At 29.8% G+C, this 14,578-nt stretch overlaps 1 protein-coding gene across 7 annotated transcripts in view; it reads right to left on the reverse strand.

Annotated features, from left to right (window-relative positions):
• The window catches only part of LOC143235850 (transforming growth factor beta regulator 1), a 111,352-nt gene that overhangs the window by 8,615 nt on the left and 88,159 nt on the right, over nt 1-14,578 (reverse strand). For all 7 annotated transcript variants that reach the window (XM_076474091.1, XM_076474090.1, XM_076474093.1 and 4 more), the window contains 3 exons: nt 12,682-12,818; nt 4,458-4,604; nt 2,323-2,420 (listed from right to left, as the gene is read on the reverse strand). In XM_076474091.1, the coding sequence (XP_076330206.1) occupies nt 2,323-2,420; nt 4,458-4,604; nt 12,682-12,818 (382 nt within the window). The remainder of the gene's footprint in view (nt 1-2,322; nt 2,421-4,457; nt 4,605-12,681; nt 12,819-14,578) is intronic.

Here is a 14,578-nt window from a genome sequence, read left to right on the forward strand (position 1 = left end):
CAATGGGAATCTTTTCTTGTGGGACATGAAGAAAAGACAGACTTTGCTGCATTTCCCACAACAATTGGTTTCTATAAACCTACAGAGGGGGGAAACACAATCTGCTAGACGTAAAACTCTGAGAGCTGTGAAGTGGACTGATAAACAAGATATTTACATACTTTCAGTTTTAAATTATAGTACTAAGACAACAGTGACAAGAAGAGGGAGGGATGCTGAGGTTAAAAAAAACAAACATAGTTAATGGTACACTACAATAAGTTTATGGAAAGGGTAGACCTGAATGACCAACATTTAAGCTACTATTCTACTGGATGAGGGGTAATAAAATGGTATAAAAACAGATTTTTTGACTTCTAGATTTGATAGCTGTATATGCTTACATTCTGTACAAACAACAGACCAATCTTTTTAAACCTTTACTTTAAAAGGTTCTTCTGTTATACCACTTTTAGAACTGTACAGGGCTCATCATTCTGAGACCCCCTCTTGATAGGCATTTGTCTACACTTGTCAACAAAGGTAACAGAAAAAGATGTAGACTATGTCTTCCAAAAAATAAAGTACTTACAAAATGCAGACTCTATGATGAATTTTTCTGCATGAAGCACTTTCAAAATTATCACAGTGATGACACTCTTCAAAAAAATTAAGATTTTACCTACATGTACAAGGTAAAAGTATCTGCTCTTCTCCTTTGTTAAGAATTGAAGTATTTTTATTTTAATAAATACAGCATTTTTGGTTGTTTGTATTTGAATGTACAGCAGTATTTCAGTTTTACATTGTTGACTAAATTATTTTTGTAAAGTTTTCTTTTACTATTCATATACACGTATGTCTTAAAATCAGTTTATTACATATGCTATCATACAAGACTTTTGCAGTTTTCCTAAATGTTTGTAGTAAAACACGTGTAAATTACCGTTAATTCCTAGTTTTTGTTATGCACAACGTTATGTATGTTTTTTGTATTCATGCAATTTGTAGGTGCACTATTCCTTTTACACATGTAGAAACATTTGCACATAACATTATTTCCTGATATTTATAAAATATTTTACCTTCTAAGTGTTATGAATTATCCTATTGTTAAGTTGTCACGTTTGTAATGTTGTATAATTTTCTTTTATTTTACCTGAATTTATACAACTAAAATAACATAAATTCAGTAGGCATAACTAAATATTGGGCTACAAAATATAGATATATTTTGGCTACCATACATATGTATGTGTGTGTCTCTATATACACATATATTGCACTTAAATTTCAGTTATTTTTACTAAAACATAGAACAATAAATAAAAATTACATTGAAAAAAAGATGAGTATTTATGGTATTATGAAATGTTGTGTTCATGTATCACAGTTGCTACAGCCAAGCCATAAGTTCAATTTATTCTTCCAAGTGGAGAGTAAAGAGATATTAATTTTTGTAGGCTTCAAACATAAATATTAGAAAAACAAAATCTCATTAAATTACTGTATTAGTACACACAAGATCCCAGTAATTTATCCAGGTCTCTAAATAAACTATATGCAGATTTACAAAATACCATTCCTGTAAAAAGCAATGATTTATTCATCACACTTCAACAGTTTTGGCAAAATTATTACTTTCTTCTTCAAGCTATTTAGAAGCAATTGTCAGATTTATCTAGAGGGGAAACTGTTCTTTCTGTTAGTTACAAACACACACTAATTAATAGTAGGTGGAACTAAACAAGAGGTTTAAAAAGACTGGAGATAATGTCAGGAACCACTCTAATAGATTTGCCACAAATATTGACATCTCAGCAAACTATAGTGGTGGTAGGTTCATATTTTATATTTAGCTCATCTGTATCTCAAATCCATGTTTCAAATTTGTTATCCACTGTACATCTGGTATGGTAGGCATAATGAAATGTAAACTGAGCAATAAGACAAGAGGACATGTTATGTGACACACAAAAATCGATTTTTAGTGATTTTTCTTTATATCTCCTTTTAAATTAAGAAATTAAAACATATAAATATTACAATTTCATTAACAAATCACAATTAAATGCCAATTCAGTTGATGTGTTATTTAACGAAATTCTGAAAATAACTCTCCTCCAAAAGATCATGACATGCACTTTAACCTGCCCAGGGTGAAAGGGTTATCATATAACAACAAGTAATTCTAATAATTTTATGCTACAGTTTTGTTTTTTAATTCTGGATATGTGCTCACATCTGTAACTTTTCACACATTTTTTTTCAACTAGCTATCTTTTAATTTCTTTTGGGTGAAAATATTAAATGAATACTACTAAATAATACAAAATTACCCACCATGCTTTGTTTATAGCCATTAGCAGTTGGTTGTGACATTCACTTGGAGTTATTCCCACCAGAGGATAATCAGGAAAATCTTCTGCAATTATCTGAAACTAATAAAAACAAGAAAAATTCAGTCTGTAAATCACTGATTTTGTTACATTAGTTTATCAAATATTACCTTCCAAACTACTGAAACCCCACCCCAAAAAAAAGAGTAAAAAATGGTCATTATTTGTACATTCAACAACAACAAATTATCCTAAAAATCCACAATTTATTCAAGTTATAAACCTTCTATTCAAAATTACCTTAATTTTCTTCCTTATAAACTTTATTTATCATAATTCTATACACCATTCTCAATTATTAACAGCAAGTTATTTATTTTTTGTAGAAGACAATTTCTGAAACTGTTTTAGCATTAATTGAGATGTGAACTGGAACTGTGAAACAATACATAACTCTGAACTTACTACATGTGGAAAGCTTTTACTAAATACATTAAAAATCTGTTTTACATACACACACAACAACAATGAAAAAAACTAATTCCTTAACAAAATATTTCTATTAAAGATTTGTCTGTAAAAGGTAGTCTTCATGTTAAGAATAAAAATCCTTATTTTCATATTACAGTTTTCATACTTCACTTGTATCATTCTCTAGAGCTTCATAATTCATCTTATATTTTCTCTACCGTAATTATTTATTGCTAATAAATAATTAATTTACAATAAAAAATAGACATTTATGAAATAAAAATAATATTAAAATTTATGGTGAGTAGTTAATAATTTTTGCCTGTTTCTTTACATTTAAAAGAACATAATCTAAGCTTGATAATTAATGTGTGTGGTATGAAAATGCCTAACTGAGATGAATTTTCTCCTATTTAACACTCAGTTTCACTCTTCTAAATATCGATACATGTATATGTCAGACTTTCAATAGTCAGTCAATATTCCAACTATTTTTCACTCAGCTTGAGTTGAACATGAAAAAGCATGCCATTAATGAACTCATTTTAAAAAACTGAAAAAAAAATCAATATTTATTTACAAGAAAAAAACAACAGAAAAAATTTAACTACTGAAAAATCTCATACAAGACCAAAAAAAAACATTCCTCCATATTTACAGAAAATATTAATAAAATACTGTTATTTATTTATTTATATTTCTAAAAACAAAAAAATAGTATAGGCTTTAAATAATATTTTTGGTATTCATAAGAAGATAGACAAATGCTGATAAACTTTGCAATATGGAAAAGTCTTAATATCAGTGAAGAACTGATTCTTTGATTCTCTATTCTTATTACCATACATTTTACTAAAGTCATGGCTCATCAGTACTGCCTGAAAGAGGAAAGCAAATAAAGTCAAGGAAGCTTCTTTTATTGGTAGAGTTTAAGCAGTTTGAATTAAACCTACAGTCTTTTATTCATCACTAATAACATAAACTACTTTATTGTTTAGATGTCTAGAAAAACAAACAATCACAAATAATTACCTATTAATATCCAACAGATGAACAAGTTATTTATTCATGTAAAAATAGGCAAAAAAAAATGGTTTTTCGTTTACTGAAGCTGTCTATATGAAATAATAACCTTAAAGTGTAACACTGAACTTGATTTTACTTCTCACAGATTATATTTCTTCTTAATGCTGATGTTAAAACTATGCAAATATACTGGTAGTTCAGTTAAATTGAGATCAGTATTTGAGTAAAATCATAACTTCACCGATTTCACTGAACGTTACATTAACTGGTAGTTCAGTTAAATTGAGATCAGTATTTGAGTAAAATCATAACTTCACCGATTTCACTGAACGTTACATTACTTCACTGCTTTATTACTGACTCATAGAACTTGTTAGTAGACATAAACAGCTGTTGTAATTCTTCAGTGTGATACAAATACTTATCAAAGTTTCACAAACTTTAATATAGTACTGACTTACAGCAATGCTTACACACCAAATGTAATAAATAACACAACCTTTAAACATTTATTATTACTGTTGACCAAATGCATGACTTAATAATAAAGTACAAACTACCAGTTGCATATAAGATAATATTCCAAATGGGTCACAATATTTTTTCACCAGCATTGAAGTAATTTTTATAGTACCCACCAACCTTGGGAGCTTTTCCATCATCTGTTACAGTGCAAGTGTATGAAGTAAGTACACGAGGATTCTTCATACTTGCATAACAACGAGAACTGCAGTAACCAGCAGGATACACAAAACTTTCTGTCTGGAATTCAGGTCTGTCAAATTTTATCTGCAAGACAATGTTTATACAGCCTTTTTATAAAATTAAAATGCAACCTAACACAAGATATAACCAATTCATTCCGTTTATGTAAATCAAAATATCAAACCAATATTCAGCATCACTTTTAACATATCAGTGTACTGACATAATATTATTTACAATAGACTACATAATATGTGTTTACTAAAACTATCTCTGCTATTAAGAAATGTTTACATATACCAAGAAATTATATGGTAAACTTATAATTAATGCAGTTGTTTCTTCAAACTTATATATATCACTTGTTAGCTTTTATTTGCAAAAATTAGAAAATATGACCTAACAACTGGAGAAGGAATTAAAAATACTAAACTGTTTAAGTACTGAGGTAAACAAAACTACTCTTAAGTTAACGATGATCAGAAAGACACTATTTATTACTAGATGTTTTTGTTAATCATTACTATCACAAAGAGAAATAAAATTTTCAACACAGTTAGTACATGCTCACTGCACATCCAGTACAAATTTATAGTTATCAGTCTTAATATATTAAGTAGTTATAATTTTTATTAGCTTGCAACATGTTTAATCAAACATTTCTATATGCATTTGGCCATTCTGACCAACCTTGCAACAATCATGCAACTTTTAATGTAATAAGTATCTTCACAAAAGTTCACAAACTTTTAGTAAAACTTACAAGTATTTTGTCCACAGAAAGTTAACATTTTTCTAAACTGAAGATGTATTTCTGATAGCTACTTACCTCCTCTCACAAAATAGCTTTTCTTTATTAGTACTACCCTCTATGCACAAATTTCAAAAGCTTGCCACAAACTTACCATTTCTCACATCTGCACACCCATATATATATGATTAAGCAGTAGCTCTTCACCAACAGAAATGAAACACAACCCCTTTTGTAACCAGTCCCTTCTACACATTTGTTCATCACTTTGAAATCACTCAGGGTGCCTACATTACAAATTTCTGACTAGGTGGGAGATGCAAAAGCTTCTATCATAAATACATTTCCAATTTTGGAAAATGTTAACTTCTGATAAAATGTTTACCTCTTTTCACAAAGTACAGCTAGAATACCATACTGAATTGGTAGAGATCTGGCAAAAAAATTATCTCCATTTAGGAAGTACCCAAAGAAAGATCATAAGGAGTGCAAAAAAAGTATCACATCATAATAGGAGGTTGAACTACATCTGGTCTAGGTATACTCTTCATTCTCTTATGAGTGCATCATAAATATAAAAGGTGGAAAAAACATGAAGGAATCCCATAATACACATTATTTATTAATGGGTAAAAATGAATGGTCAGTGAAGACAAGAGTATAGGAACTGTGGAACATCACATGACAAGCTTTAGTCCTAAAAATCTCAGACTACTTCCAGCCAAAAGCTAATAATATGAGGAAGAGGGATCTTCAGGAAAGGAGATAAAGGAAACACAAAGACAAAGGTCCAAATAGAGGATGAGTGAGAGCATGAAAAACAATAGGGTGGGGACAATGGGAAAGGGAAAACAAATGAAATAACAATGATAACATGGGAGATTGGAAGACATAGGCAAACTCAGTAAATCTAAATGTTTAAAATAATGCAGCTCAAGAACAAGAAGTTGAGAAAACTGATAGTCCCTATAGAAGAACCATGTAAAAAATGCAATCATTTATGGTAGGGAAGGCTGTTAAGAATTATATTCCTGGCAGTGACCAGCAGTGGAATATATACTATTTACATCAAAAAAACACCAATGAGGAAATTTATATAGGATGGGCAATTAATGAGGAAACATGCCTGGAAAATCTGAATAGTTTGATGAGGGATCAGACAAAAGTCACACATGAAGCCAAAGGCAGGAATGAATGTTTGACACATATCTGAGTGAGGGAAACAGTGGCAAAGGAAAGGGAGGTGAAACTTAAAGCATGCAAAGAAGTGAAAACTATGTAGAGGAGGCTAAACTGGAGCCACTAGAAGCATATGACATGGAGCAGTCTGAATCAATGAAAAGACTGTGGGAAGAAGACAAATAGGAGGATATGCACACTAATAATATTCTGTCCAGTAATGGCTAGAAGTATCTACACAAAGGTCAAAAATAGGGAAGTTGTACACTGAAATGTGTGACAAGAGCCTCCACATCCAGAATACCCCATTGAGCACACAATTCATGAAACATTTTAGGAGCATCAAAAGAATTCTGCATGAGTCTCCATTGGTCTAGTAACACCAATTCAAGTTGACACACACAGTTGTGACAAAGAGGAATGAGGAATTTGAGAGAAACCCAACAGGATAGGTTCTCTTGTGTAGTAGAAGAGGGAACGGCTGATAGAATGTGAATGAGACATACTTATTCTGTGAACAAAGGGGAGAAGTCTGATGCCAATCAATCAGATGACTGAAAACACATGCAAATGAATCAGATTCTGTCCAAAGCTTTGTCCTTTCTGTCAAACACCCCAGAAGCTGGTGTGACAGAATATTCTTCATGTGATGGTGAAGATTACATAAACATGGACATTTCTTGTTGAATAGTTTCTGTTACATCTCTGGCCGAGAATTTGGTACTCAACCCAGACATAGGAACATTAACAGCTATGGTAGTTATAATTACCTGAAATTGCAAGTGCATAGTGACAATTACAAACTTGAAGAAAAACTGAGAAAAGCTAGAAAAAAACAACCTTTCACACTTCGGAAATATGAAAAATGAAAGAAATATTAAAGAAAAACAAAGTCTGCAGTATAAAGTAAAATGCTGACACACTTGCGAGCACAAACAAGCATGTTTGTACTGTATCTAATCGAGAAGTGATGAAGGAATGCAAGGTTGGAAAAGGCAATGTTCATAATAATGGTTGTGTCACACTCCTACTGGTAGAGTTGTTCCATAACCATTTGCTTAAGGAAATGAAGAAACTCCACTATTGGTGAATGTGGAAAATGTTTACCAATAGAGGACAGCACAAATCTGGAAAAGCTATTTTGTGAGAAGAATAAAGATATCAGAAATATTATTTTTTTAAATTGTGTATTTTTATAACCACTGAAATGAATATCTAAAGTTTTCTCCATAAAACTTTATATTTTCTGTTATTTTCTGTACCCTAAAACAACATGACCAATCTTTCAACCATCACAAAAAAGAATATAAACTAAACTTACTTTTTTCCTTCTATAATGACTGAAGATTGTAACAAAAATTACAAATATTTACAATAAACAACCTCAGGGTCATAAAATTGAAATCTGTTTTCTTTTAATTTCTTTGTTGTATTACTCTTTTAATTGTATCTAACTACAAAACCTGCATAACAAAATAAGAAATCATCTCGTAACCACTTCTTCAAGTTATAGTAAACAAAATATTACATAACAAACATGCATACACTGGTGAGAAATTTAAATTTTTTTAACTTAGTTTTTAATGTCTAACCTGATATGTTTTAGTTTATTTACACTTTAGTTTCTTTATATCAATACATAAAAACACAGATAAAAAACAATACATTTAGATCTTTCATACAAATCTTTTACTTTTCAACCCTGGAAAACTTGGAATGTCAAGAAAAGTTAATCCTACTTAATGGTTTGAATGTTATCAGTACTTTACTGAATTTTTTATTTATTTTAAATATTTAAGTTAAAATACAAACTAATAATATGTGCAAAAAAAAATATTCTCCAAATATTACAATTTCCCTTGCTTTTGAAATAAACTGTAAGTGCATCAAAATAATTCTATTATCATGTTTGAAATGAACTTGGCAATAAAAACTTTGAATATCTTAAGAACCATCATCAGAATGAGATAGAAATGTACATCATTCATTTAATTAAAGTTTTTTTATACTGATTATCCATAATAATAAAAGAGCTGGTCTGTGCATGCATGTGATTGCCACAGCTCCAAAGTGAAAAAACCCAAAAGGCCTGATTGAAACTTTGGATGCATACTAAGAGGATTTTGAGGGTGTGCACATGGGAATTTTTTTTTATATTTGACTTAAAACATTCTGGCCAAAGTTTTGCCCTATATCTCTTGAACCCCATAATCCTGTTTCCTGAAGGTCCATAAAAAAATATCATATTTTTTCTAACTCTCACATACAGAATGAACAATCTGTGGAGGTTTTCTGTCAAATACTCTTTTTCAACATAAACATGGGATGAAAAATACAAATCTGAGGATTGAAAAAGTTGAACTGAACTAAGTTTGAGAATTGACAACATACAACAAGAAGTTAGAGAATACTGGAGCCTTCTGAGAATGAAAAGAATTTAAACAAAATCACAGGAAGAAAAAATGAATCTAAGAAATGTATGTTAAAACCATCTGCTTTTAAAAAGAGTTGAATCAAACTTAGAAAATGGCAACAGACAAACCAATTACAGAACTAGAATATTCAGGTAGCTACAAAGTAATTAAGATAACAAAGATGCTTGATTGGTACATTAAAGCCTTTGTGAATAATGAAAGAACCTTAGAATCCAGCAGCAGAACATGGGTATTTTATGCTAGTAAATAATGTAATAACAAAGTTTTGAGAGAATTACTGACTTTTTAGAAAGACAGTGGATGATACAATAGCATGGCATATACTCTTGGGTTTCTGGTTTATGAAACTGAAAGCTGAAAAGTTTAGGTTATTTCTCAGTATTATCTAGATTACAGCTATTTAATTGGTACTAAAACTCAGGTGCTCCAACAATGGTGAAGACATTGTTGTTAGTGAGCTACTCGGAGTTAATGAATGTCAAGATACATAAAAGCAAAGACTGGGAATTTATTTAAATATTTTCTTTCAAACTAAGAATTCAAAACTTATATGATATTAAAATTTAATCAATCCCAGAAAACACAAAAGTGGGTAAGATTAAAGAATGTGCTCCTAGGTGGCTACAGTGTGACATGGCATGCCAACTACATCTGTACAGTGGTAGGATGATGATTATACTACCATTGACAAGTACATTACAATCCAAAATCAAACATATTAATGTGTACTGGTAAACATGTGGAGGAAGGACCAGAGCCCACCAGGTAGTCACTGATACTACTGACAAAAGAATGTGCATCATCAGGGAAGATGACAAGAAGAGGAAAGAGGTAAGGGCTGGTAAAAGAAAGGAAAGGTAATTGCATACAGAGGGCAGCACAGAATGAGAATAGCTATCTATGTGAGTGGAGGTTATGTACTTTATCTGAAAGATGAATGTTTGTAGATTTGTTTTAATTACTGAGTTCCATTTTGAATATTATATTTTTATTGTTAAATACTGTACCTAACAATAATCTATCTCTTAATTTAGTGTAACCAAAAACTGTATTAACTTGTTAACTTGAGAGAATTATGAGCTGATGATGTCATTTCAGAACTGTTAGATACTAGTATACCTACTCATTATAATTTGTTAACAACTTTCTTGCATGTCAGTCCTAGATTTTAAACTGATACATATCGACTAGAGGGAAAGCAGGTATTCAATAGCATCCACTGCCAACTTTCTAAATGTATACATGCATTTAAGTTCATACTGTATTACAAGTTTTGGTGTATGTTTAAAAGTAAATCAAAACCTTTCACATTCACTTGTAGGTTTTTGTTGTCTGACTAAATAGTGGGATTTGAGTCATGTTGTTATTGTATCCAGATTACCTTGGATTCACAGTCTGGGATTTTTAACTATTAGACCACACCTAGCTTATTTAGTCAGTAAACTATAAACATGAGAAATATTTGCTCCTGACCCAATGAATTCAAATTGAAAAATAAGTTCCTTTTTAACAATATTTTATATCTGTAGTACTCATTTTGTAGCCGAGATTTATTTCAAAAAATCTTTAAATATTATGAAATTTAAATACAAATATTGTGATAATGAGCATGCTTCCTTTAAATATTTCTAGTCTTTAATCCTACTGATACAGGTCTTCTTGTGGTCATTCATCATCTCATTTGTTGACTTGCATTCAAAATTTTATTACACTACTATTTTATGAATGTATATCAGCATGTTTGTAACCAAATAGTAGATTATAATTCAAATTTTAATATTATACACTAGGTAATCTCTTAATTTAAAAGTAAACAAAAAATTATAAACATCAATTTTTGTGTGTCATTTGATATGTTGAATGCAGCATTGATTCAAATGCTTACCAATATTGATAAGCTAGTAATATAAGAACCTTCTATTTCTCTATTTCTGATATGTTAATATATTTAATGAATGAACCAAAGTGTGCTCCCCACCTCTTCAATTTTTGAAAATACTTGCTCATGTGTGCCCTACTTTGCACAATAATGTATGTACAACCAATTGAAAGCTTAGAATTTCCATCTAGTGGTTTTCTCAGCTTCTTCAAACTTTTTGCACAGAAAACCCTTTCTTTTTAAGGTATATTCCAAGTAACAAGGTAAGATATTAGTAAGTTTGAAATTTCTTAGTTTCTTTAGATCCAAATAGATATTAGTTACTAAGCCTGATAAATTATACTGGAATTCTCTGGTAATGTTGCAATAATTTTGGATTTTTTGTTGTTTCAAAATGTACAAAAAAAAAAAAAAATTGTTCTATGTACTTCATGTGCAAAATTTGATAAGTTTTAACTAGAAGAATTATCTGTTTTTTATAGTTCTTATTTAGTGTTCTACCTTTCAAGAAAAATGGACTGAAGTTATAATTCATTTGTAAATAGTAATAATGTATTTAAATATATAATGTACTATAACTCAAATATGACTGTAATTTTCATTGTAGTTCAATAAAACATACCAGAAACAAGTCACTTTGTAAAGGTTAGTTTTATATTTTTGGATACAGAAACACGAGTGCATGTGTACCACATCACTGTAACTTCTTAGCTAGGAACAACTGAAGTACGATCAATATCATAAAAATAGTAAATATATGAATGTATAAAGTTATGAGATTTAAACTGTTTAGACTCAACTTTTGTATCTTTGTGTCATAATCTGTAGTCATTATAAAAGCAAAAAAGCATAATTTGCCTCTATTTCCTACTATTTTATAATGGTTACAAGGTTAGTCAAATCAACAAAATTCATATACATTTAATAATATTGAGAAAATAACAAATAAAACATTAATTTTCTTGAAAAACGTTTGATAATTATCTGAAGATTATTTTTAATATTTAACTCAAAATTAGTTTGTATGTTTGTATGTATATTGTAGTCAATATCTGAAAAGAAAAATGTATGAGAAACACATTACTTTAAAAAAATCTTAAAACTTAATTTAAAAAAAATTTATATCTTGCATACAAAACCCTTGTAATGTTTACTGATAATAACAAATATTTTGTGAAGACACACTTACCATTTTAAAAGTTATAGTATGAAAACTAATAAACACAAAATAGTCATAAGAGACTAAGCTCATAGCAATAGTCAAACAGCCTATGTAGTTATTGTGAATTTTTGTTTTAGAAAGTAATCTTCATAATTACCTTTAATCCATGGTTATTGCCAATAGTAAATTAATTTTAACTAATTAATTTTGGTTTAAATATCCAAGGTCTGCTGATTTTCTGTATTTCTTAAACGAACATGTAGACTAGATATTAAAACCAAAATAATTGCAAGTTCCATAAAATATGTACCTTATTGATATATTCCCTGGTGTTATAAAATGTGTATTACTGTTTAATGTGTCCTTTTTTTCTAAATTATATAATCATATCTAATTTTTACAAATTGTTCCTACTATTAATAATAGGCATTTCAATAGAAAGAATTTTTGCTACAGTTATCATATTTACTATATGATATATATACATGCATGAATATTTTATGTAGAAAAAAAGATCTTTAAATTATTAGAATAAGGGGAGTTAGATGAAGTAAGGCCTTTTACAATTTTACTCTGTAATGGTACCTAGTAGTTTAAACCAAACTCCTCTAAAAGTAACTTTATCAGTTTATAAAATACAGGGTTCATATTTTTCAGTTATCTAACCATTTCCATTCTAAAAAAGTTGGATAATAAACATATTTTTTACATACAGTGTTAAGGCATGAAAAACGTTAGAAAACTCCTAACCATACCTCTCCAAGGCAATACACTGTTAAGTCTCCTAACAATACAGGGAAAATGGGCTGAGCTGCACTACTGGATGGAACCTGTGCTTGAGGTCTATCTGTTGCTGTTTTTTTCTTTTTGGGTTTTATTTTCACACCATCTTCTATTCCCAAAAAAATTATGTATATGTGTGTGTGTGTATATATATATATATATATATATAATATGGATAAATTTATATGTAGAAACTAAAACACTTTAAATTCAGAATAGTTTTAGAATTCTGATGTAAATGATTTTTAAAGAATTTTTTACACTAATCAACGTAATTACTTATTTGCATTTACTTCAACATCCTGAACACCAAAAACATAATCATACATATTTTTAAATAAATACATTATACATACTTTTTACTATCTTTCTTCAACATTGAATGAAATATATTTCAAAATTATTCACATATTTAGTTCTACATTGTGCTACAACTTCAGACCTCTATAAGATTTCTTTCTTGTGTAACTTGCACTTTTTATACAACTTTTTTGCATGAAGCTCAAGTGATTAAATTAGTCATTAATGTTTATTGCTAGAACATTAAGTATACTCATGCACAGATAAGATTTGTAACAAAGAGGAGGACAGACTTAGGAAGATGAGCGCTTGCTCTTTAACTTCAGAGAAAAAAAAAAAACATCAAAATTTCAGTTGGTAAACACCTTCTTGGTAGGGTGGAGTGCTTAACCAATCCCTTGGGTTCAACTCTATTATCAGTTTTGCAAGCTACTTTAAATTTATAATTTCACCTTTATCTGGCAGCTTGTAAAAGGCATACACAACATAATAAGTGATGCTGTATCAAATGGCTCATATAAATATTATTACCACCTCTGCTGTGTTTGTTGTATTCTAGTCAGCCTGAAAAGCTCTGGGTTGAGAGTAACACATTTCTGGTAATGGTTTTGACAAATGTAGTGTATCTGAAATACTATTAATACACATTCTTCTAATTCTTGCAAATCTCCAATGGACAAATTAAGGAACATAGTGTTTTAAAAAAAAAGTAGGCCTACCATAATTTTCTGAATATGCTTTTTTTTTTTTCACTAGTTAGGCTGCATATATGGTCGTAAATCTACTCCAGATCATCTTTTCCAACACATGTTGTAAATGATAATATATACTCGAAATGTTTAGTTTCAATGGTGTGTCTTACTAATTCTCTGTTTTTAAGGTAATAATGACATCTTTTGCCCATTTTCAGCTTTACACATGATTTTTTGAAATAAATTCATCAAAAAGCTTTGTTAAAATACTTAAATTTTTGTCTACAAAACTTTTGATGCTAAATAAAATCTTGAAATCTTTTGTGTATCTTCACAAAACATATTTAAGCTAGAGTATGGAAACTCCAAAGGTCAATCAGAGGTCATGTGATTGGTCAAATCAGTCAAGCCTGTAACTAGAGTTAAGAGGATTTCTGTTATGAATTGTTAAGTGTATTTTTAAATCAACATGATGAAATAAAAACAGCACCAATCTCTTAACATAAACAGCCCATGCAGCTTTGTTGTGTTGAGTTTTAATTTTATGGTGTATTTTTAAGTCAGTCTCATGCACGCACAGGATGGAAATGTTTCAGACAAAACTACACGTACTGCTATCGTAGCAACAATGTTGTAGAAGACAATGACTAAGAAATAGTGGCTGTATATGGGTTTCTGAAAATGTTTACTTGCAAACATAGCAAGCACTAAGGCAAACACTCAGAGATTATATGGGCACTATTTATATTCAAGTCATCAAATGATTACTTTGACTGCAAAATTGCAAACATTTAGGTGCATATTATGTATGGTGATAAAGAAAATTTAAAATCTTTGTTCATGAAGATTAGTGTGTATTGTGTATTTGGAAAATTAG

The sequence above is a fragment of the Tachypleus tridentatus genome, chromosome 12 (genome assembly GCF_004210375.1).
Source record: "Tachypleus tridentatus isolate NWPU-2018 chromosome 12, ASM421037v1, whole genome shotgun sequence".
Lineage (NCBI taxonomy): Eukaryota > Metazoa > Arthropoda > Merostomata > Xiphosura > Limulidae > Tachypleus > Tachypleus tridentatus.